Source organism: Pyrenophora tritici-repentis, chromosome 7 (assembly GCF_003171515.1).
Source record: "Pyrenophora tritici-repentis strain M4 chromosome 7, whole genome shotgun sequence".
NCBI classification, from domain to species: Eukaryota; Fungi; Ascomycota; class Dothideomycetes; order Pleosporales; family Pleosporaceae; genus Pyrenophora; species Pyrenophora tritici-repentis.
The window spans coordinates 750,056-774,216 of record NC_089396.1 but is presented as its reverse complement, the minus strand read 5'-3'; the positions used below and the strand labels follow the sequence as shown (position 1 = coordinate 774,216).

The 24,161-nt window shown below is 49.9% G+C and overlaps 5 protein-coding genes across 5 annotated transcripts; 2 read left to right on the top strand and 3 right to left on the bottom strand.

Annotated features, from left to right (window-relative positions):
* Positions 1–1,917: 1,917 nt before the first annotated feature.
* Positions 1,918–6,197, bottom strand: PtrM4_126970 (uncharacterized protein; the record flags this gene model as incomplete). Its single annotated transcript, XM_066108788.1, has 2 exons — positions 1,918–3,753; positions 3,792–6,197. The coding sequence occupies 2 exons, from the start codon at positions 6,195–6,197 to the stop codon at positions 1,918–1,920; spliced, it is 4,242 nt and encodes a 1,413-aa protein (XP_065960780.1).
* Positions 6,198–6,453: 256 nt separating this feature from the next.
* Positions 6,454–8,289, bottom strand: PtrM4_126960 (KfrA-N domain containing protein; the record flags this gene model as incomplete). Its single annotated transcript, XM_066108787.1, has 2 exons — positions 6,454–6,626; positions 6,783–8,289. 2 exons carry the CDS (start codon positions 8,287–8,289, stop codon positions 6,454–6,456), a joined length of 1,680 nt encoding a protein of 559 aa, XP_065960779.1.
* Positions 8,290–9,873: 1,584 nt separating this feature from the next.
* PtrM4_126950 (uncharacterized protein) lies at positions 9,874–11,526 on the top strand (the record flags this gene model as incomplete). Its single annotated transcript, XM_066108786.1, has 1 exon — positions 9,874–11,526. One exon carries the CDS (start codon positions 9,874–9,876, stop codon positions 11,524–11,526), a length of 1,653 nt encoding a protein of 550 aa, XP_065960778.1.
* Positions 11,527–12,414: 888 nt separating this feature from the next.
* Positions 12,415–13,650, bottom strand: PtrM4_126940 (uncharacterized protein; the record flags this gene model as incomplete). The annotated part of the gene is made up of 1 exon (XM_001939766.2): positions 12,415–13,650. One exon carries the CDS (start codon positions 13,648–13,650, stop codon positions 12,415–12,417), a length of 1,236 nt encoding a protein of 411 aa, XP_001939801.2.
* A 3,030-nt stretch (positions 13,651–16,680) lies between these two features.
* Positions 16,681–17,784, top strand: PtrM4_126930 (Retrotrans-gag domain containing protein; the record flags this gene model as incomplete). Its single annotated transcript, XM_066108785.1, has 2 exons — positions 16,681–17,578; positions 17,780–17,784. 2 exons carry the CDS (start codon positions 16,681–16,683, stop codon positions 17,782–17,784), a joined length of 903 nt encoding a protein of 300 aa, XP_065960777.1.
* Positions 17,785–24,161: the final 6,377 nt, after the last annotated feature.

Below are 24,161 nucleotides of genomic sequence, written 5' to 3'. Positions count from 1 at the left end.
CCAAGGTAGTCTCAGTCTAGATCCTCTCTGTGTCAACGCGCACTGCTCTTGAAGGGCATAGATTCAATAATAAACATCCTTCGAAATAACTCAAGTGTTTCTGGAGCTCTGCATGTCATCACTGCGGATGTTGTGTTGCAGAAGGATGACACACGTGAATGATCACAGACGTGGCTTCAGCGCACGCTAGTGCTAGCGCTCCTTTCGCTGCCCATAAAAGCCGGCCAACCCGTTCCTTACTCCAATCTTTATCTTACACTCAAACTGAAATCATAAACTAAAAGGACTCTATGCAGACACGATGTGCTTTCGGGCGCTTCTACCTATTCTTTACTTCAATTTTCTTAAAAAGCACAAATTTGGACAGGATGCGCTTTTGGGCGCTTCTACTTATTCTTCACTCTAATCTTCTCAAAAAATAAACAAGTTCAACAAGGATGTGCTTTTGGGCGTTTCTACCTATTCTTGACTCCAATTCTCTAAAGACAGGAAGCTCGATAACAATGTGCCTTTGGGCACTTATCGAAAAGAGCAACCTACGCCTGTATGCCTGTCTATTTGTGTATCTATTTACTTGATACGTAACACGTAGGCAATTCGTTTTACTCGAAATACTTAAAAAATCCCTTATTTTCTAAAATACATTAAAGTACTCCAACATCTCTTCCATGTTACAGAGTGCTACTTCTGAATTAATTGATTAAGACTAAAAATAAGAAAAATCGCAAAAATGCTTGTTTTCCCAGACCAGAGGTATACTCTACGTGGATTCTTTTTTTTCTGCGTCTGCACTCTAAGAGAGACCGAAAATGATCTGTAGAGCGATAAAAATTATGAGTATAAAATTTGTATGGTGGTTTTCTTTTAAAAAAATTAAGTCTTCCACCAGATGTTTGCGAGCGTCTGTGGTTTTTTTTTCTACAAAAAAGGACCAGATTACATGCGCATGTTTGCGCAAGTCTTCTGTCTTAATATTCTACTTTCTGAAATTCGTAAGACGGAGACACATGTGGGTGATACCTGTGTACTCCTTGGCATGACAGGAAACATGGTATATATTCTACACTTCTTCCTCTCTTCTTCATTCTTCCTTCTCTTCTAAAAGCTATTATCAGCATCTAAAAACTCTAAAAACCGCGACCTCGCCGCCTATGTCTCTCTTTCCTAAGATTACATCTTTCCAAACGCATGTCTCTCTGGTCGCTTCGGCGTCTATAAATTCTACACCTCTCCTACCTTTCTCTCCTTTCTCCTTCTATACTTGCTTGCAAAATTACCGAAAAACTCTTGGATTATTGTGATGACTGAAAATGATAAGCATTTCTGCTGATGGCCGCTTTCTTTGTCTTCTGTCTACTCTAAAAATATTTGTAAACTACCTAGAAAATTAAGAAACTGCGAATAGGGATTGCTATGACAAAGGGGAGAGATTATGCGTATATATTCGCACACTTTCTACTCTTCTTTCTGTTTTTAAAACACTGCCGACCCGCCTTATGATGTGTCTCTTCCCTCCTTTTCCTCTACTCGCTAGGACTAAGAAAACGTCTACTTTCTACATTGAAATCCTCTGCTAGGCAAGCTGTGTCTAACTTTACCCTTGTGCTATCTATAAAATCTTCCTAAGACGTCTCTATCTTCTATTCTTCTCTTTTTGTGAGGGATCGATCAAGAAAGATTGGATTTGACAAGATACAAGCTATCGAGCTATCTACGTTGTGAGCCCGAACTTATGCTGTGGGCGCCAAGGCGCTAGTCCGATAAGATAAGGATCTTATCGATATGGGGGCCATGGGCCGAGCGAGTCTATGGATCCGTAACATTACCCCCCCCTTTCAGAAGACGGTTGCACCTGCAAGCCGTGAATGTCTTTTATTTTATGACGCTGTGCTTGATGCCGAGCAGTTATGTTGTGTCTCATCCTTCGGGTCCTTGCTTCTGCTTGGAGACAGACGTCCTGAGTTGTGCCACCTTCCCAGGTCCAAGCTGTGCCATCAGTGAATGCGAAGGTGATAGGGCAAGCTCACAACTGTCTAGTACGCTAACAACTTCAACATCATCGCGACCAAGTGAATATGCGGCGACTAGGTTGAGATACAACGCTAGGTCTCGATACAGTTCGTGAGGTGGGGGCTTGTCGGGATAGAGACGGTGAAAGTCTTCAACCGCTTCCTCTGCGCCCCACAGGTCTGTATAGTCTTGCCATGCGGGCGAGGCATTCCAGTCTGGGGAGTTGGTGTACTTAACCTTATACTGGAGCATGCCTTTCTTGTTTGTGAGGGTGTCCTTGCGTCGTTTATCTATGCGACAGTCGACGACCATGTCTACGTAGTAGTCGTGCTCTCCGTCAGGGTGTTTCTCAGCGATGACGCCCTCACTTGGGCGAGCTGTTTGATCGGCGTCCAGGTGTAGTAACCATGGGTGGAACACTGGATGGACTTGTTTGTAGCAGTCTGGTAGTGCGAGCTCGACTGCATATCGGTTGGGCAAAGCTCGCACTTTGTATGGGCCAAGGTTCTTTGCGCTGAGACCGCGGCTCGGGCGCATCGTAGGGATATTGCGGGCATCAATATAGACTTTGTCACCGACGCGGTAGTCTGGAGCGGGCTGTCTGTGCTGGTTGGCGTAGTGTTCCATCTTGTTTTGGGACCAGCGAAGATTTTCTTGCATGAAACGGATAACGTCGGTCATCCTTTTCACCGTGCCTCGGGCGTCTTCGCGGAGCAACTGTTCTGCGCGTGAACGGGCGTCGGTAATGGGCGAGTCTTCGGTGACTAGTTCCGATCCCATGCGAGGTAGGTAGCCCTTGGTGGCAAGCGCGGGTGCGACGCCAGAGGACACGTTTTCTCTGTTATTGATGGCGAGCTGGGCTAGTGGCAGCCAGTCTACCCAGTCGTTTTGCATATAGTTCGTGTAAGCACGCAGGTAACACTTTAGTCCGGCGTTGGCGACTTCAGTCTGGCCGTCTGTTTCTGGGTGGTAAGCTGTAGAGAGCTTTGGTGTAACACCCAGTCGATGACACAGCTCCTTCCAGAAATGAGAGACGAACTGTGACCCTCGGTCAGACACAATTGTAGTAGGGAAACCTTCCTCTCTCCAGACGTAATCGACAAATGCTCGGACAACAGCATCAACTTCAAGGCTGTCTAGGGCGATAAACCGTTGCGACTTGCTTAGCCGGTCAATCACGACCATGACATGAGAGTAGGTGCGTCCGAATCTAGTACAGTCTGGCAGGGGTGTGATGAAGTCGACTGAAATGTCAGTCCAGAATCGTTTCGGTACGGGGAGCGGGTGCAGCAGTCCCTGCTTGCGGTCTCTGTATGGCTTTGCGCGTCGGCAAACTACACAACTCCGGGTATACTGAGCGACTGTGTCTGTCATGAGCGGCCAGTAGTACTGTTGGCTAACTAGGTAGTAGGTAGAGCGCTTGCCGCCGTGGCCCGCCGTGGCGGTGTCGTGGAACCGACGGACGATGTCTTTGCGAAGATCGTCGTCGTAGGGGATGAAGAGTCTGCCGCGGAAGTAAACCAGACTGTTGCGGATTTCGCAGTCCTGTAGCTCTAGCTTCAGCTTCATTTGTATGGCGACAGTGTGGGGAAGGTGACGGGCGCCGTCTGCCTTTGCTCGTATTATTTCTTGTAGTGTGGGATCGACGCGGTAGGCATTTACGATCGCTGTCATAAGTCCATCGTCAGGCGCGTTCTCCCCCGGCACCCGTGCCAGGGAAGCTGGCGCAGCAGCGTGAGGGATCTCAATTGTCTCCCCTTAGGCTGGCTGTCCAAGGCTACGTCTGGGGTTGAGTCGTCATCCACCAAATCATCGACGCCATACGCCTCCTCGCTCATTAGATATAGCATGCCTGCTAGCGTTTGTACCTCCTCCGCGTATTCGAATAACAGCGCCGCGAGTTGAATTGCTTGTCGGGCGTCGTTGTGTGTGTGCGTGTCTCGTTTGATGACGTCGTCGACGCGGTCGGGGCCGAGGATCGTCTGGGTCTGATGTATGATCCGTGGATCGTTTGGGTTCGTGGGTGTGTCGCCGGGGCGTCTCGTCAAGGCGTCGGGTTTGCTGCCTAGTCTGCCTGGTCGGTAAGTGATCTTAAAGTTGAATTCGCTCAGAAACTCAGCCCATCTTGCTTGACGCCTGTTGAGTGCTTTGTTGACCATAAAGGTCTGTAAGGTGGCATGGTCTGAGATGACCTTCACCGGGTCCGAGGTGCCGGCCAGCTCTGGTCTCCATTCCTCAAAGGCGCGGACGATGGCCATAAGCTCCTTGTCGTAGATGGCATAGTTGCACTCAGCTGGTGACATCTTTGTGGAGATAAAAGCGACTGGTTTTAGCACTCCGTCAGTCTGGACTTGGGACAGCACGGCTGCTGTGACGGTGTCGGAGGAGTCTGTTTCGACCCAGGTCTCAAGCGCGGGGTTGAAGTGCGCGAGGACCGGGGCGATGGTAAATGCTTTCTTAAGCTTTTCGAATGCGTCGTGGGCAGCAGATCCTTGGGCGATAGGAAAGTTCAGCTTGACGTCGCCGTTTGTCCCGCGGGTAAGATCCGTGAGCGGCCGCGCGATATAAGAGAAGGCAACAATAAACCTTCGGTAGAAATTTGCGAAACCTAGGAATGCTTGCAACTCTTTCAATGTTGTTGGGGTGCCCCAGTCGAGCACTGACTTAACCTTGGCGGGGTCCATTTTGATGCCTTCAGTTGTAAGAATGAGGCCCAGGTATCTCACCTCTTGGACGGCAAACTCGGACTTGTCAATGTCTAGATGAAGTCCGGCCTCACCTAGACTCTCGATAACCTTGCGGACATGAACCTTATGCTCTGCCAAAGACGCGCTGTAGATTAGGACGTCGTCGAGGTATGCAGAGCAGAACTCGTCAAGGTAATCGCGTAAAACCTCGTTAATGTAGGCCTGAAAGGTACCTGGTGCGTTGCAGAGTCCGAAAGGCATCACTAAGTATTCGAATAGGCCATACCGTGTTAGGAAGGCAGTCTTATGTTCGTCGCCTTCCTTGATGCGGATTTTGTTAAAGGCGGCGATGACGTCGACCACGGTGAAGTAGGCGACGTTAGCTAGCCGCGCGAGCGTTTCTTTAATCATCGGAGGAGCGTTCCTGTTCTTGATAGTGACGGCATTGAGCGCTCTATAGTCCACGCAAATGCGGAGTCCACCTCCAGATTTGCGGACGACGAGCACAGGCGAAGCGAAGTCTGACTTGCTTTCACGGATCTCACCGCGTCCTCTCATGTCCTCAACATAAGCTTTAACGGCAAGGCCTTCGTCCTTACTTATGCCGTACATCTTAGCGTTTGGGTGTTTTGATCCGGGGATAATGTCAATGCTGTGGTCGACCGCGCCTCGTCGAGCGGGCAAGTCTGTCGTGGCGGGATCAGGATTAAATCGGTGGGCGAGATCGTGGAGCCATTCGGGCAACTTGTCTAGGACCTCGTCGCGAGTTTTAGCGGGCGAGTTCAGCTTCTGGTGGAACTTATCAATGTCTTCCTGAGATAGGGCGTTCATGTCCATGGCAAATAGTGAGGCGAAGACGCGGCTAGCCTGGGCTCTCTCGTCGGCGTCATCGCTGTCATCTTTGTCGAGTTGTTCAAAATCATGTGGGTACAGCCAGATAGTACCGTTCTCTGGTCGTGATGCCAGTGCGGCAGCGGCCTCACCTGACACATGGTGTATGTCCATGTTCGCGTAGGTCGGGTTCCGTTCTTTGGCTTTTGCTGCGGCCCGTCGGTGTCGACTGCTGCGAACAGTGACTTGCTCGCCTTTGTGTAGGCAGTTGGCGTAGCAATGCTCGCTGTTGAAACGCATAGTTTTTTCCCTCCAGTCGATGTGTGGATTATGCTCTTCTAGCCATGAAGTGCCGAAAATAAAGTCGTAAGTCGTCATAGGTACACTGTAGAAGAGTTCCTCGCTAACGTGTTCAGCGTGGGAGATGGGGGCTAGGACGCCGTGTGTGATAGGCGCCATGGCGAAATTGCCGTCGCCAAGTCGTAGTTGCAAAGGTTGTTTAAGCCGAAACGTCGGCAGGTTATGTCGTTGCGCAAATAGTGTGGAGATACAGTTTCCAGTAGCACCAGAGTCAGTCAAAGCTTCCGTATCAATATAGCTATTCGAAGTGGCGACCTTGCACTTGAAAACGAACTGCTGGCCTTGGACAAGCTGCTTGCCTTTGACCATAGTGTTCGCGCTCAAGACAACGTGTCTGTCCTCTATAGCCTGGGGAGGCGTCCAGTCCTCCAATTCTTGTAAACAAACGCGTAAAGTGCTAGGTGTAGCTCCGGTGAGCGGGGTAGTTTGGGTATCAAGGGTCGGTGAAACAATAGGGGGTATCGCTAACAAGGGTTGGACTGGTAGTTGTGGCTTTGACTGTGACTGTAACTGTATCTGTGGACCATTTTGGTGCGGTCCCCGGGGCGTCTTTCGCCGGGGACGGCTAGTTTTCCGACTCGTCGGTGGCATCGACGACTGTGGCCTGGAGGGCGGCGTTGGTGAATGTAGCTTTGAGGGCAGGGACGCGGCTAGCTGGCACGATAGAGCCAGACTTGCAGGCTGCTGGGACGTCTGCGTCGGTCGGACGATGTTTCTTGCCGCTGACATTTGCCGTGCCTCCGCATTTAAAGCACTCGCCTTGCTTACTCAACGCGTTGAGTTGCGCGCGCGTGCGACCGTAGTTGTTACGCGTTGTGGAGCCGCTGCTATTGCTGTTGCCGTTGCCATTACCTCCACCACCAGCGTTAGACGTGTTGCGGCCGGTTCGGGTACCATTATTTCCGCTGCTCTGGGTGAGACGTGAGAGCTGTTGCTGAGTGCGGCAATTCTGGGCAAACGCTTCCCAAGTATCACCATGGCGGAATTGTAAACCTGCGTTACGACCAAACTTCATGAGTCGGATCGCGTGCTGGATCATTTCGTTGTCGCCCAGGTTCAATGGTGCGACTGTAGAGGTAAAGCGGGCTACCCAGGTGTTAAACGATTCATTGTCGCGTTGCTTTAATCCTCCAGAGCCGCTGTCGTGTAGCGCTGCGCTGGCTTCGGTGACCTTGTCGACCGTGTCAAAGATGCGATCAAGTTCCGTGAGGACTTCTTCCGCTGTCACGTAGGCGTTACGAGCTCCGGGTGCTGCTCTATATTCCACCTGTGCAGCGGCTGGTCCTCGCAAGTGGTCAATCAGGTAGTCGAGCTGATCTTGAACAGTTGTGTGGATAGTAGTTTTGTTTAAGAAGTTCCTGGCGCTGCGGCGCCAATACTTGTAGTCCTCTTTGTCGGTGCTGTCTCCGCGAAAGATGTCAATATCCTTCAGCTTTGCACCCGTTGCAGTGAGGTTGTCCGATACAGCAGACCGAGCTAGGGGTCGGTTTTTCTGATGATGTGCCATAGGGGGAGGCAGCATCAAGTCGTGAGTGCCAGTGCCAATGAACGGGTTCGCAGTCATTGGAGGAGGGGACGACTGGAACTGAGCTGGGCGCGTGTCATATAAATTTCCATTCGTCGGGACGCCCGCGTGCTGTTGCAGGACACTCCTCTCGTTGTAGAGGTCGCTAATCTGGGAGTAGAGCTTCACGTTTGACTCGCGCGAGGCTGCAAGCTCGTCTTCGAGCACTGCTAGCCGTGAAGCGTAGCTGTTCTTAGTAGTGATCATGCGGTTGCATTTCTGGGTGACTTGGGCAAGCTCGTCTGCGGCGGCAGCGCGAGCTTGCGTCTGGGCGCGCTCCACGCGGGCGTCAGCTGCTTCTTGTTGTACACGGGCTTCATTATGTGCTTGGTCTAGCTGTTCGGCTTGTTCAGCTATCTGACTAAGCAAATCTGCTAGGTGTCCAAAGACACTCTCAGCATGTTCAGCGATGCAAGCGGTGAAGTCGTCAACGTTCCTCATGTCCGCGAGGATCTCGCGCTCATCGTTGTCGTGGATGCCATAAAAACGTAGATACATGTCATCCGTGTCGTCGTCGTAGCCTAGTTCTATAGAAGTCTTATCCGCTGGCTTAACGGCTTTCTTAAGAGACTGTCTACAAGACTGTCGTCGGCGTTCAGCGGCGTTGACGTCATTGCCCTCGTCCTCGCTGTTGCCTTGGCCGTCTCCACGGCCAAAAGTGACCTGTCTCTTGCGGGTGGCGAGCTTCTGTCTAATAGTCGCCTTCTCCGCTTCGGTGAGGTCGTCGTCATTCTCAAAGTCGCCGTACTCAAGGTGCGACTCTGCTGGAATGGTTTGTGTGTCGTTCTGAGCACCCTGGTCGTGGGCATCCTTGCTCGTCTCGTTTAGTCGGGCCATCATCGGCGGCAGCGCTAGAAGCGGCGGCGGATCTTTTCTGGCAGGTGGGTACAGCTATGCAGCTGGGCAATCCAGTGTCTTCCGCGGCGGCACTCTGCGGCGGCGGGTCTTTTCTGGCAGGTGGGTACAGCTATGCAGCTGGGCAATCCAGTGTCTTCCGCGGCGGCACTCTGCGGCGGCGGGTCTTTTCTGGCAGGTGGGTACAGCTATGCAGCTGGGCAATCCAGTGTCTTCCGCGGCGGCACTCTGCGGCGGCGGGTCTTTTCTGGCAGGTGGGTACAGCTATGCAGCTGGGCAATCAGGTGTCTTTACTACGGCGGCTCTTCTGCGGCGGTACGTATAGTCAATGCGATCCTCGTCGCGTAAGTGTTTCTGTCGTTGGCGTGTCGCTCGCAGCGACAAGAAAATACAATTCGCGAACGAGCTTCCAGGGCCCGTCTTGAAAGGGAGCTTGTATAATGTGAGGGATCGATCAAGAAAGATTGGATTTGACAAGATACAAGCTATCGAGCTATCTACGTTGTGAGCCCGAACTTATGCTGTGGGCGCCAAGGCGCTAGTCCGATAAGATAAGGATCTTATCGATATGGGGGCCATGGGCCGAGCGAGTCTATGGATCCGTAACACTTTTCTATATATATCTCTCTCTCTCTTCCGAAAACCTGCAATGTACTAAAACTCCCCTCTACGTAGAGATTTCTCTACTACCTATTCTGTAATTGAAATTTGCTGTACGGAAAATAACAACTTACTATTTACATAATGTCGACTCCCGCCACTTACTTTTATCTATGGGAAGTCCTCTCCCCCTCTCTTCTCTCTTTTACTCGTTCTATTACCCTCTTTCTGAAAACTACTTCTATACACGACAACTTCTCTCTGCGTAGCTGTATCTCTGCTACTTATTCTATACATTGATAATTACTATGCGACAAAAAATGATTTCACAACCTATTATATGTGGTTTCACCGCTTACTCTCATCTATAAAAACCTACTCTCCCTCCCTTCCCTCTCTTCCTCTTTCTATCTCTCTTTATCAAAAACCTTGCATATACAAAATCCTTCCGCTACGAAACTATGTTTCCGCCACTCGACTCTACTTCAAAAATTAGGACTTATTCGAAATTTCTAGATCAACATCTAACGCTAAGTTGCAACCTACCTCTTTATGTTTGAAATACTAGTACCTTCTCTTCTTCTCGTCTCTCAAAACTTGCATTGGATCATTGTATGCGACATAAAATCAAGTCTAACCTTTAACATACTTATTACAGCTACATTATATTTTGAATTTCTAAAGCGCGTGACTTGGTTTACAATGTCGCGTTCTCTACCAACTTATATACAACACGCTTATGTGTACTAAATCGCTTGCAGACAATCATATGTTCTTTCGCTTGTGTGCCCTTGAAAACATCCGACTTATCTGAAATTTTCCAAGAACCCTGTTATGTCGAGTTGCGACCTACCTCCTTTATCTATTAAATACTAACGTACCTCACGGGCGAGTGGGCCACATGGGCGAGTGGGCCACTCCGCTAAGACCCCACCAAAACATACTGTTACCTACAGTACTTTCACAATGAGCCAACAACAAAACAATCTACCAGCTTTAAAAGAGGCTCGATTACAGCTTGCTCTCAAGGCTATCGAACGCGACGCGACGCTGTCGCAGAGACGCGCTGCAGCTATCTACAACGTATCTCGAGTAACTCTTGGGCGCCGACGCGCTGGAATACCTCTTCGGAGCGATTGTACGCCTAACTCAATGAACCTCCTTAAGACAGAGGAGGATGTAATTGTCCAGCATATCCTTGACCTCGACGCGCGAGGATTTCCGCCCCGACTTGCTGCTGTGCAGGATATGGCTAATTCTTTGTTGGCTGAGCGCCACCGCGACCCTGTTGGTCAGAACTGGGCTGCAACCTTCGTCAAACGTCGCCCTGAGCTTAAGGTCAAATTCAATCGCAAGTATGACTACAAGCGAGCCCTCTGTGAGGATCCTGAGGTTATACAAGGCTGGTTCCGACTTGTGGAGAACACAAAGGCCAAGTACGGTATCCTTGATGAGGACACCCACAACTTTGACGAGTCTGGCTTCATGATGGGCATGATATCAACTGGAGCAGTAGTCACAGGCTCTGAGCGTCGAGGACGACCAAAGAGCGTTCAGCAGGGCAATCGCGAGTGGGCTACAGTGATCCAGGGTATCAACGCGACTGGGTGGGCAATCCCACCTTTTATCATCTTCAAAGGCAAGAACCACCTCTCTGCCTGGTACAAGGAAGATAACCTACCTCGCGACTGGGTTATTGCAGTCTCTGAGAACGGCTGGACAACAAACAAGCTTGGTCTAGAGTGGTTAAAGCACTTTGACGCTCACACAAAGAAGAGGACTGTAGGAAACTATCGTCTGCTTATTATCGACGGCCACGAGAGCCACGACTCGCTCGATTTCCAGCAGTACTGCAAGGATCACAACATTATTACTCTCTGCATGCCTCCTCACTCGTCGCACCTACTACAGCCTCTTGATGTGGGGTGTTTCTCGCCTTTGAAGACAGCGTATGGCCGCCAAGCCGAGGATCTAATGCGCAACAAGATCACCCATATCACTAAACTAGAGTTCCTACCGTGCTTTAAAGGCGCTTTTGACGCTGCGATTACAAAGGCCAATATACAAGGAAGCTTTCGAGGCGCTGGCTTAGTCCCATTTAATCCAGAGGCTGTGATATCGACGCTTGACGTGCGGCTGCGCACTCCACTGCTACCTACCGTCGAGGACGGTCCCTGGCAGTCGCAAACTCCAAGCAATACCCTAGAACTTGGGTCGCAATCAAAGCTGATTCAAGAGAGGATTCGAAGACATGTAGATAGCTCACCTACGTATATGGTTGAGGCGATCAAAAGCCTGTCAAAAGGTGCAGAGATGATAGCGCATTCTCTGGTGTTAATGACCAAGCGCAACGCTGAGCTCCAAGCCGCCAACGAGGCCTCAAGTAAGCGTAGATCATATAAAAGGAAGCGCTTACAGCAGCAAGGGACCTTAACAATTGATGAGGGCGTGCGACTGACGACTCTTAAGGAGTTTGGGGCATGTAGTGATAGGAAGAAGGCGAAGAAGAGAGTGCGCGTTGAGGCAGGCGAGCCTAGCCAACGACGCTGTGGACGCTGCGGCGAGGCAGGACATAATATGCGCACATGTAGGCAAGAAGCAGCGATAGATTCTGAGTAGAATAGCCTATTACGATTTCTATTTACTATCTTTGACGGTGCTATATAGTCGTGTACAGTCGTGGTTTTAATGGGGTCTTAGCGCAGGTGGCCCACTCGCCCGTGTGGCCCACTCGCCCGTTAGGTACGTTAGTACCTTTTCCTCTTCTTCTCTCTTTTCTTCTCTCTATCTTCATATTACTATAAAATTTGCATGTAAAAAACACCACATAGAAAGAGACAATGTCTCCTGTTGTTCTTCTGCCCCTAAAATATCTGGTTTATCTGAAATTCCGAGTGAACGACTTCTATGTTGAGTTGCGTACTCCCTTCTTGTGTATAAAATGCCCTTGTCTTCTTTTCTTCTCTCTATGTTACATTACCCAAAAATTTGCATGTACTAAAGACAATTATACAGGAGCAATGTCTCTGTCGCTCATCTGCCCCTGAAAATATCCAGTTTATCTGAAATTTCTGTTCCTCAAGTTCCATGTCAAGTTGCGTCCTCCCTTCTCGTCTTCAAAGGACCATGTCTTCTTTTCTTCTCTCCTTTCTTCTTTCTGTACAGACAGTACATGTATTACCGAAATTATTATATTTATAGCTAGATATCATTGCAAAAGCCACTTTCCTCATACCCTATCATCGAGTTACTTCTGCTGTTTGTTGACGTTGATCCTGCCCGTGCTTCAACCAAGACTGATCATGAACTCTGTGGCCACGTGATAAGACAAAGTGAAAGACGAACACGCAGACAGAGAGATCATAATATCATAAAAGGTTCCATTCATCATTTATTGTATGATGATTTGTGACTACAGTGCAGCTTTTGTGGTATCTCAGAATATCCCCGCTCGCGCATTCATAGCAAAGAGAATGAGTAGGCTGGGGCTCAAATTTCGCAGAACCATTACTTGCTCTTACCCGTAGGAATCTGGAATGCAACCACCGGCTCCCCATGAGCAAACGCACGATCGATACGGAAAAAGCCCTTGCGGTCAAACTGCACAATATCATCAACTTTGAGCCCGGCGACATTACAGTCAGCCATGGCCTTGGTCCTTGTCTCAGTCTGTGGGTTCAGGAAATCCTCCAGGGTGTCATCGGGCTCGAGCTTGTCCTTTGTGATCAAGTAATCATAGTCAACCAGCTCGATGGGCACGAGATCCTGATCATTACTCAACCAAGTAACCTTCTTCGATGTCTTCTTCACGTCTCCCTGGAGGTGCAACTCGAGTTCCAGACCGGTGACGGTCTTCAGACCATGCTTCGCCATCTCGAGAGGGTTAATGGAGTGGCTGATCTTGCGGACAATGGCATTGCCCCAGTTCATAAGCGTGATTTCTTCATCCTGCGCGAATGACTGCGCGTCGGCCTGCTCCATGATGACGGATGAGCTGAAGACAATCTTCTTGTTGCCGAGATCGTACTTGGCATGCTTGGGCTTGTCCTCGGAGATCACACCCTCACGTGCACCGATGATTGTGACGGGGACGCGGCCATCGTCGTCAATAGCTGTGTAGCGCGCTGCGGTTGGCTCAATATGCTTTTTGTTAGTAGCCCAGAAAGCGAACCAATCCTGGTTGACAATGTTCTTTGATGGTCCCTGCTTAAGGATGAACTCGCGCAGCGCGGGAATGACAGCACCGCGGCGACGAACACCTCGAACGGTAGGCATGCGCGGATCGTCCCAGCCAGAAACAATACCAGCATCCACAATCTTGGTAAGTTTGCGCTTTGATAGAACAGTGCGGACAAAGTTAAGACGTGCGAACCCCCAGTTATGGACCTTGCGGAGCTTGAGGTTCTTGATGAACCACTGGTACTGTGCATCGCGATCGTTGTACTCGGTAGTGCGCAGTGCGTGAGTAACACCCTCTAAAGCATCGACGATGGGGCAGCAGAAGTCGTAGGTTGGGTAGATCTTCCACTTCTCGCCTGTGCGGTGATGTGCCTGGGGGTTGCAGCGGTAAATGACGGGATCGCGCATGGCCTTGTTCGGGTCGTCGACAGACATCTTTGCGCGAATGCACCACCTCAATCCCTCTTCATTACCCTTCTTCATCTCCTCAAAGTGCGCCAGGTTCTCCTCAACACTTGCGTCACGGCGAGCGCTGGCAATGCCATTCATGCGCTCGTCACGCATCTTCTCCTGCAGAGTGTCATCGGCATACGCAAGCCCATCTTTAATTGCCTGCACACAGCTTTCATATAGCTGGTCAAACCAATCGCTAGTGTACGAGACCTGGTCTGGCTTAATGCCGAGAAGCGCACAGTCCTCGACAATGGCATCTTGAAACTCCTGCTTCTCTTTGGTGGGGTTGGTATCGTCGAACCGTAGGAGCAGCTTGCCCTTGTATTTCTCGTGCGCGAAGTAGTCATTCAGTAGCGCTGCCTTTGCATGACCAATGTGGAGATAACCTCTGCGGTGCAATTAGCTTACCCATTCCAGCATATGCTTCTGAAGACAAGCACTCACGAAGGCTCTGGAGGAAACCTAGTAACAATCCCCGTTCCATCCCCTACATCCTGCAGCCCAATATCATAATTCGCATCATCATTCTTGCCCTTGCCTCCCTTGGTGCCTTCCTCCTTCTTGCCCTGTCCACCACTAACAACAACAACAACAACACTCTGCGGATATGCCTCCTCAATGTACCTAAACCAGCGGCACAAGTTCTTCATTAAGTCCTGCTTGACAAACGCATGCGCAACGCGGTTCTCGCGAATTGTTTTCCATACTGTTGTGTCAGCGTCGGACAGCGTGTAGCCAACAATGTGGCTTCGGAGGGTAAGGTGAGCGTCGAGTTCAAGGAGGTGGGGCTCGATTTGCTTGAGGTTGAGGGGCTTGAGGTCCTCGGAGCGGGTTTGCCATTCGGCGATTGCGGCGTCCATGTTGGGGGGTTTGCGTTTGTAACAGTGTCGCCCAATACTGCTGATCTGGTGTATGTGGGCTGGTGTTGGAAAAAGTCGAGATGGGGTGAGTGGGATGGCGGGGCATGAGCGGTTTGTCTTGGCAGGTACGACTCACGCGATGACGATGACGCCACATATTAGGGTCCTCCATAACGGAAAGTTTAAGAAAAGAAGACTTCTGATTTATATCACTCTGAATTGCTATTCTGAGCTACAAGAATAATACTGAATATTCCGCAGTCGCGTTGTCACATCCGCTGCCTATGAGCCTTCTTTTTTTGCTCATCCCTATGCTTCTCGATATAGCTGCTTAGAATCTCACACTACTACTACTGGGTCTATTACAGATCAAATTGATCTCAAATTGAGCATGTGTACAGCCGACTTTGTCTGGCTTCGAGTCACATGGCATCGAGAAGACGGCACTAATGAAATTATCAAGCTCTGTATCTTCTGCGAATAGCTGCTATTGATAGATTCTAGGCACTCCTAATATACAAGTATTGCATATAAGATTAATCAATTGAAAAAGCTACTGATACAATAGCACAATCGACCTGAGGCATCAAAACTACCGCATCCAAAAGACTTTAGAAGATTACATTGACGCAGGTAATTCACAGTTGAAGGAAACCCTAACCTAATGTTTGCTGAGAGTAGATCAAAGCGAACACAGACTACATTCAACTACTCCCCAGAGGTTGTGAGCGTACTCTCAATTTGTTTGAAATGTGAAATCCGGAACTGGGATTGACAGATGGTGACTGAAATTGGGGCGAGATGGAAGGGAACTGGCCCTGTCGAGATACGAGACCGTGTGGACTGTGTTAAAAAGATGATGGCCTATCTTTAGTGTGATTTGGAGGCTTCGGTGTAAAGTGCTGCTATAGTGGTATGAGGCCACTGTATCTGCTCTTGAGTATGATCTATCACATCCTGCTTGAACCATGGGTGAGGCAGAATATGGTGTAGATTAGATCCCCTAAAGCGAACTCTTCTCGATATAGCTTCTTGACAGTTTCTTTGCTCGACGACCCTGTCATGACAGCTGAAGCTTCAGAGAGTCCAACATGAAATTTCTTTTCAGTCCTGTTATCTCCAAGGCTACCATTCTCCAACTGGCTCGAGACATAGGCGTCTTCTCAGGGGTAGCAGTACTGCCTTCCCATTCGAGGCTCTCAGACTTGAGAACCATGAAATTGTCTTACAACACTTCAATGACGCGATGATGTGGTCTTTGCTTTGGTCGGTCTCGATGACTTATAGCTGGACACCACTGTGCGTAATCTTTCCGTTCATGGATAGCGTTCTGGAGTAAGACAAGGAAGTCTTTCGGTGTCACAGAAGTACTGTGCTTTATAGCGATAGCGAACCTTCTAGTCACCAACCGAAAACAGGAAGGGCTTCATCTTGGGATGACCTTGAGGTCTGTTGTGCTGGAAATCAGCGGAATGCTGATATAAATAATAATTTTGAGCGAGGTAAGCACAAGCTAATATGGCGTATATGTTGATTATATTATTTGGATTACGGTACGTATATAAGAACCCAGAGCTCTGGCCATCCTTTTCCTGCTAGTTAGGCTCTGGCCCGGAGAATAGAATCGTACCAACTACTGGTTGTAAGGAAGTGAGATTCAACGTTGGACGTTCACAATGAGCAGTTCCAAGCGTGATATATCTTCTCCAGTTGCTCGTTACCATGCTTCTTCATAAGATGGCTCAGCATCTCGCATGCTTTTGGTTACTCCGTACGCCCTTTCTTTATATACGGCATGGCGAAAATTGCACCAGGGAATTGGCACAGTGCATTAAAGAGTGAGAACGAGGTGATTGATATGAAATGTGAAGTGCATTTCAAGTGCTCTACGCAAGGGATTGTCAGTGATGCCCGATCAAACTTTCTGCAATGACTGTATTCACGTACATAACGTCTGTGTAACAGGCTGAGCCTATTACATGCGCTACGCTGTGTGCGTAGCTGTCGTCATGCGATTCCTTCGAGATACATCTATAGGTTTCTGTCATCATCCATCTAATTCTACTTCGGCCCATCTTCGGTCCGCTCCTGTATTTATGTACAGCTAGCATCCTTTTGTAGCTCTTTGTCAAATCCACTCTGTTACAAGGCATCTCTTGATCAGTCATCTGTGTATCGTCATCGATACAGCCGCTGGGGTCTAGCCCCTTACATTTGGATTTGACCAACTTGCCCGCCAGCCCAGCCAGAAACCTTGTTAGAATTATTTTTTTCCGGCACCATGTCAAACCCGAACCTAGATCAGTCCTCTCTATTCCTGCTCGTACAACAGCTACAGCAGGAGGTCCAGAACCAGCGTGTTGAGATCCAGTCACTCCGATCTGATCTTGACGCATCGCGCGCCAGCGTACATCAGCTTGAGCTCCAGCTCAGATCCGCCACTCCTCCGTCCCGTTCCCGCCTTCCTGATCCACCTCGTTTTGACGGAAAGCCGCTTACACTCCGGACATGGCTCCCTTCAATCCGCGCCAAGCTTCGATCAGACCAGCTCTCAGGAGCTGATGCATTTGATTATGTATGGGACCGCCTAGAACAACCTCAGCAAGCATCTGTCCTACACCTCCGCCATCAAGCTGAAGAAAACAACACGTGGGATGTGGAGGATATCTTTTCCTTCTTTCAGCGTCTCTGCCACAACCCAAGGGAGCAACAGGAGGCTATTCAGCGTTTCTCCTTAGTCCGTCAGCGTGACGAGGAGTCTCTGATAGCTTATCTTGCACGATTTGAGCGTCTCGCATACGAAGCTGGTGCTTCGACCTGGCCTGATACATCCCGTATATCAGTACTCCACCGTGGTCTTCGCTCTTCTCTCCGTCAGTCTCTTGAAGAGTCAAACGACTCTCTATTTACTATTCCGTACGATGAATACGTTGAGCTTGTTCAGAGCCTCGATCGACGTTCCCGCCGCCCTCAGCCACCCCAGCAACCCAAACAAGTCAGTCGCCAGCTAGATCCTATGGATGTTGATCCAATCCAAGTTCAGTCCGCACGAGTATCCTCGGTCCGTAAACCAGCCCGCCGCCTGTCTGCATCCTCCTCTGACTCATCTGACGAACGCCGTGCCTATCGCCTTAGCAACAACCTATGTCTTTATTGCGGCGCCGCTGACCATTGGATTAGTAGCTGCCCGCGCTCTAGTTCCCGCTCTAGTTCCCGCTCCAGCTCCCGCTCTCAGTCTCGGTCTCGCCCCTGCTCTCAGTTAGCTATTCCTACCACTGCAGATACACCTGCCAGCACGCACCATCTCACAAAATTTGCACGCAGCCCTGCACTAGCAGCTCGCCTCGCGGCTGCTAAAAAGGAGGGGGGTAATGTAACAGGCTGAGCCTATTACATGCGCTACGCTGTGTGCGTAGCTGTCGTCATGCGATTCCTTCGAGATACATCTATAGGTTTCTGTCATCATCCATCTAATTCTACTTCGGCCCATCTTCGGTCCGCTCCTGTATTTATGTACAGCTAGCATCCTTTTGTAGCTCTTTGTCAAATCCACTCTGTTACAAGGCATCTCTTGATCAGTCATCTGTGTATCGTCATCGATACAGCCGCTGGGGTCTAGCCCCTTACAGTCTGTACCGATTGACCGACTTCTTCGAGAGTAGACTGGTCGATACGCATTCGAATCATGGTGACTAGAGTAAGCCATATCATAGATGACAATTTCTGAGTTGGTATCAGGTCGACGTGCCATCGCTTCATGACAAGAATGAACATCCCACGAGCGTCATTCAAAAGATCAGTGGAGTACGCGTCTATCTTGCAGGCTTGAGGCAGATCATCAATTTTAAAGGCGCATTTTATCTAATAAATATGTCCATTCGTGCACAAAAACCCGTTCCCGTGATGATCATTGTCTATCAAACCTTCTGTTTGAATGTTAAGTTACACAAACACAGAAATACTATATCAATTCACAAATGCGTCGGGAAGGTGTATTCAGAATCCTATCGAGCGACCTCAGCAATCATGTTTGGCATACGTTTGGGGTTTGATTTTGTTTATCCTGTTGTCAATGGTGTACCACGGGCATTATGGAGGATGGGGGCATGTTCGCCTTCCCTGTAAGCTGTACACTTTCGTTCCAACTCACTTCAAATTCATCAGCAATCATTGTAAGCAGTAAATATCGATCGTATGCTCTAGGCTTCCTCGTGAACGCACTACTTGGGATGCCCATGGAACAAACGGTAGTGAACCATGGGACGCCTACCTTAGTTGGTCAGCATACATATCGGTGGTTTGCCAAGCCGCGGTGTGTGACTGTATGCGGCCTGACTACGGCTCCAACATCCTAGTGAGAGGAACACATCGCCATAGTTGGTGCGAGGTCCTTTGAGTACGTGTCGATAATACTCAGGATCACATCAGCTCAGGATCGGATGCGCCCAATCCGGCAAAGTGCCTGATCCTAGGGACTTGATAGCATTGCGCGTGCCCTACATGTAGTTAGCAGCTCCGCGTCAAAATGTGTGGTACTCATGACCAAGGGATTCCCCTGTGGGCATCATGCAGCCCTATCATGCCGTTTTCAGCCAAACGATCGACAACCACGCGATGCAGCGCTGTCTCTTTCCATGAACACGTCGCTCGATGCAAATAACCATCCATGTGAACAAAACCCCTGGTAGTCCAAGCTCTTCGCCTAATCCCACATCCCCCTATCGACTTATGTAAACACGAATCTCGCACCTGCTCAGCACCATCTCGCTACCCCCGACGATCGCAAATAAACTTTCTCCACGCTCGAGCGCGTAATCAAACCTACACTGAGTACACACCGATCAACAATGACGTAGGTCCTCCTCACTCGCACGTAGTCTGCACACGCGTGCCTCAAGTGCAGATCTCCAGTCAAGAGGCTCAGAACCAAACATCACAACTCCGCCAAGAAACTCTGTATACCAGCCAAGACATGAGTAGGAATACCTACGCTAGCTAAGGCATGCAGGCTACGTAGTACCGTACAAAAAGCTCCGACTGGGTAATCATGATGTCGTGCTAGGTAGAGGCGCGGGGCCACGACGCGCGTAAGCACCGAGTTGTCGGGTGTTGTGCACGCATCACGCGATGGTACAAACGAGCGATGTCGGTGACGGACACCAGAATGTGTGTCATGGTCACGACATGTTACGGGTGGGCCGAGGAGAGGAAGGAAGAGAAAAGATGAGGCTGCGACGCGTGGCGGTCGGAATTTAGCGATGGTAGAATGAATGCGAGATGTAAAAATGCAAGGGTTAACGATATTGCTACTTTGCGCCGATGAAGAAGCGAACAGATCGCAGTAATGACCTAGCCAACATCGCAGCAGCGTCGTTGCGTCGCGCCATGTGTTCTGTACAGGGAACTACTCTGCTTTTCTCTCACACCATCACATGACCCCGTCTCCACCTTCCCATCTCAACCCACAAGCGCCAACAAACGTCGCTTCTCCCATGCACAAACGCTCCTCACCTCATCTCCGACAACACCATCACCCTCGCAACCAAGCTCCACCCACCTACCCACGCCACATGCGACGATCAAACAAAACGCAAATTACGCCACACGAACGCCACACATCCCAATCCCATGTCTCCACCCACACTAACCTCCAAAACACCGTTACCTGTCTTTCCCTTTCCTTCCTGGTTCAGTGGCAAACCAAATGCGGTCCAAGCTTCCTTCCCAAGCCGCGCCATAATCTGTATGCGACAAACTCGATACTGCATTGTATAATTAGTAGCCTAAGCCGTTTCTTAGCATAGTTCGTTTCGTTTCACCTAGACAATATCAACCGCATCAACGCATGCCTCCACCGTGCCCACTTCTTTTCATGCTAATGCGCATAGGGATATTTTGTGAGGGGGGTGTGATGCGGCGTAATGCAAATGACGGCATGAGAGCAGAGTCATCAAACACAGTCTAGCGTCATGGCATCAATCAATGGACAACTCGTTGTTGCTTACTTCAAGCATAACGGCTCGCTCGCAAAACAACGCGGCAGGAGAATTGGACCAATACGCTGGGATGGAGCGGGAGGGAAATGGATATCGTTTGATTGATGTAGATATAGCTGTAGCTCAACACCATCACAAGCGCAATCACGGGTCGGCGACGGGAGTGTAGTGTATAGTTGGAATTGCATGTTTGGAAACGTGATCGAAACAGGAAATTACAACGCGGGATCTTACTAAACTAGACAACAACCACTATACATGAAGCAAGACGGAAAGATGACAAGACATTTTCAATAGTTCGTGATGGGGAGCACTAACGCCGGAGATGAGATGAGGGGAAGAGAACGATAGTCAGACCACGGAAAAAGATAGATACGGTGTGTAGATGGGGGGAGGTGGGCTCGGAGATTGAACAAACACCAACAAACAGCAATGACAGTAACAAAGAGGAAGAAGTATGTAGATAGCCCGTGAACCCCGTTTCAGGCTAGCCAACCGGCCGGCCGTCTAGCCAGCGAACTTATCGGTGCCGGTGTTAGATATGCGGAGTCGAGTCGCACGCACAAAAAAGCAACTAAAAACCCCCAGCATCTGTGCAGAATCCGGCACCAGACCACAGTTTTGAACTTTGGCAACCGCAGAGTCAGGCAGATAGCTACCCAAAGTGCCAGTACAGGAAACCGGTAGCGAATGTGGATCTCGAAGCATTGTCCACGGCTGTCTCCACTTTCTGTCGTCGTCGACATTTCAGGCATTCCTCGCCTCTCTTGTCTTTCTCGGATATCTTGTCGTTCTAGAAGTCCCCTTTGCTGCTCCGCATCATGCCATCATGCAGACATGCCGACTGTTATGCAGACATACATACGCTTCATGCAGTCATGCTGGTCACGCGGACAGCCCAAACCATGGGGAAGATGGGGTAGTGTACTTACCTGTACCTAGACCGCTGCTGCGGGCTGCGGGCTGCGGGCTGCGCAGTAACTTACGTAGGTACCAACGTACAGACTGCACGAAAGCAGCGTAGGTAGCAAATAAAGTGGATCTTTTCTCGCCCGCCTCTATCTCTTTCCCGTGGCGTTGCTCACACGCTCGGATATCCTGCTCCTGCGTAATCATTACGTTTGCTTACTCGCTACAACCGACTTTCCAACGTGTGGTTGTGTTGTTGTTGTTGGGCTGTGTTAGGTTTAGTACTGCACGACGGCTAGATCTCACGCCAGTGTTTGCGATATCGGGTAGGTCGTGCATGTTAGTATAGAGTATAGTATGCTATAGACATGGAAGGTGCGTGTTATGATCGCTGGTTATGAGTGGAGTGGTTGTAGGTTAAGGTTTGCGTTTGCGTACGTGTGGGGATGGGGCGATGGTCTTAGTGACATGCGAGGTGCGATGGGCGATGGGCGATGCGATCTTTTCTTTTTACATTCGCGGGTTATCGGCATGGGTGCGGCGGGCTTAGTGTTGGGGAACGGCAACGGTGGTGGCAGGGGGGATGCCGATGTGAAGATGTAGGCCAAGGGAGAGAGATGATGATATTATGGGATGGTAGGAATCGTGGTCCTATGTATGTAGAATAGTAAACCGTAAAGATCCTGAGTACCCAAATCTCTGCATACGTATTCTGTATTCACGCAGGTACATACGACGATACGATGCTGACAGACAGTGAGCATCAAGTTGACGCACCCCACGACACGCCGCTCCTGCAGTACTTCTCCAGATCCAAACTACTTAGACCTTCACCCACACCATCCCTCCACACCATCCCTCCACACCTTCCTTCCCTACTATACCCACACCAACCCAACCATCCAACCCACCATCATTTTCCCACCCATCATCAATCACCACAACCCCCACGCAAACGCCTTACTCGCCAACACAACACCCAGCTGACACGCAATCCCTTCCATCTCTCCACGTCCCTCTCCGCAGAAGGCCCGTTTCCCGCATCATCATCTTCAGCAAGGGCCACACTCACAAATCGGGCAATTTGGCCTTTGCCGTACCCACCGCTTCATGCAGGGATTACGCAAACGCACTGTCCACACACACAAAATAATACAATGCAACCTGGTCATGCCCGGCGCGGTTTGCAACGGTTATCCTGGTGACAGGTAAACATGTCATTGTTGCAGTGCGAAACGTATGACAGCGCTGTGTGGGAGATCTGGGGTTCTGTCAACTTAGCTTAGGATGTTGTTCAGGCAGACAACATGGCTGACTGCGTTGGTTGGCTGGGTTGCCTGAGACGTGAGACGTGAAACTTTGATGCATCAAACAGACACAGCCCATCACAGCATAGCACAGCCCTACCCTTTTGTTCCACAATTGTACCAGCAGGGTAATCCCATCTCCTCACCCGCTTCCATACATCCGTCCATTCTGCTTCCATCCCGAACCCCTAGCTATCCCATTCAATACAGAACTTCATATACGCCCCCATTATATTCGCCTCGCCTCGCCTACCCAGCGCAGGTTAGTCTCGCTCTGCGTTCGCCGTCCTCTCGGCATTATTCCTCCCTTATCCTCCGCCGCAGTGACCTCTGCTCACAGATCTACCTACAGATAACAAACTAGGAAAGAAAGATTTCCCAATACCGCCGCACGCAGACCGAGCGAGCAGCGCAGAGTGGAGAAACCGCTCATCAAGTCCATCTTAGATGCGGGTACAAAGATGTGGGTAATCAGGGACCACATGGATCGCAAAACCGACAGGGATGCGCGGATACGAGAGGAAAGGGCAGACTTGGCATCGACGTCATTGTTTGTGTGTGAAGATACGGGTCTCGGGGTGCGGGTTTGGCGGATTGCGTGTTGCTGCGGAGCGGAGCGGATCTCGGCAGGTATGGGACGTGTTTATACGTGGCGAGTCGCGGGTTGCGTGTTGGGCTGCGAGGAAGACGTGCGTTGGGTTTCCAGCAGTCGTGAGTACGTAGTTTGTAGATAGTAGACAGCAAAGTCGAGTTTCATTGCGTCATTTCGCATAATCGGGGTGGACGTGGACAGTTGTATGCACAGACCGGGTTTGGTGTTGCAAGTTGAACGTTGTTATCCGCGATTGCCAAGAAGAACCCACCCAACATCACAAGGACAATCAAAAACTGACACGACAAGACTGACACGACAAGTTGGGATGATGTGATATTGATTGATTTCTAGCTGATCTGCTTCGCTTGACAAAACTAAACTTAAATGGGATATCATGAGTTCTTCGTTTCAAGAAGCCAATGCCACCAATATGTGTGGGGCAGCGCAAAAACGGAAACAACAGATTGAGGCGCAGTGCCTGTGCGTTGCAAATGTAGCGACGGACTAATACAGGTAAAGCCGTCGTCGGCGCGCGAACACTTCGCACTAGCCAACGTGGCAGAAGCTGGAGAGAGCGAGAGACAGAGAGAGGCGAAGAGGGGTATCATGACCTCTTTGCACTCCAAAGGAAGAAAGACTCGATGAGTAAGATGAGAACAAGGAAATGCCGTTTCGTTGCGCCATAGATACGCCGGGTATTATGCGGGTTGTTAAGCAAGAAAAAAAAATCCAAGATAAAAGGGTTCAACCAAAATCGACAGACGAAACAGAGATAAAAAGCGGATCCAGGCCGAGATAGGGATGAAGGTAGGTAAGGGCGATGTGGCATGTACAAGGTGGATGTGGTGGTATTTGCATACTAGTGTGGAGAGTCGTCTATGCGTTTGGAGTATGTGGCGGTTCAGAGGTGAGGTGATAAACGAAAAGGTCATGGCCAGGTCCATGCGCGGCCTTT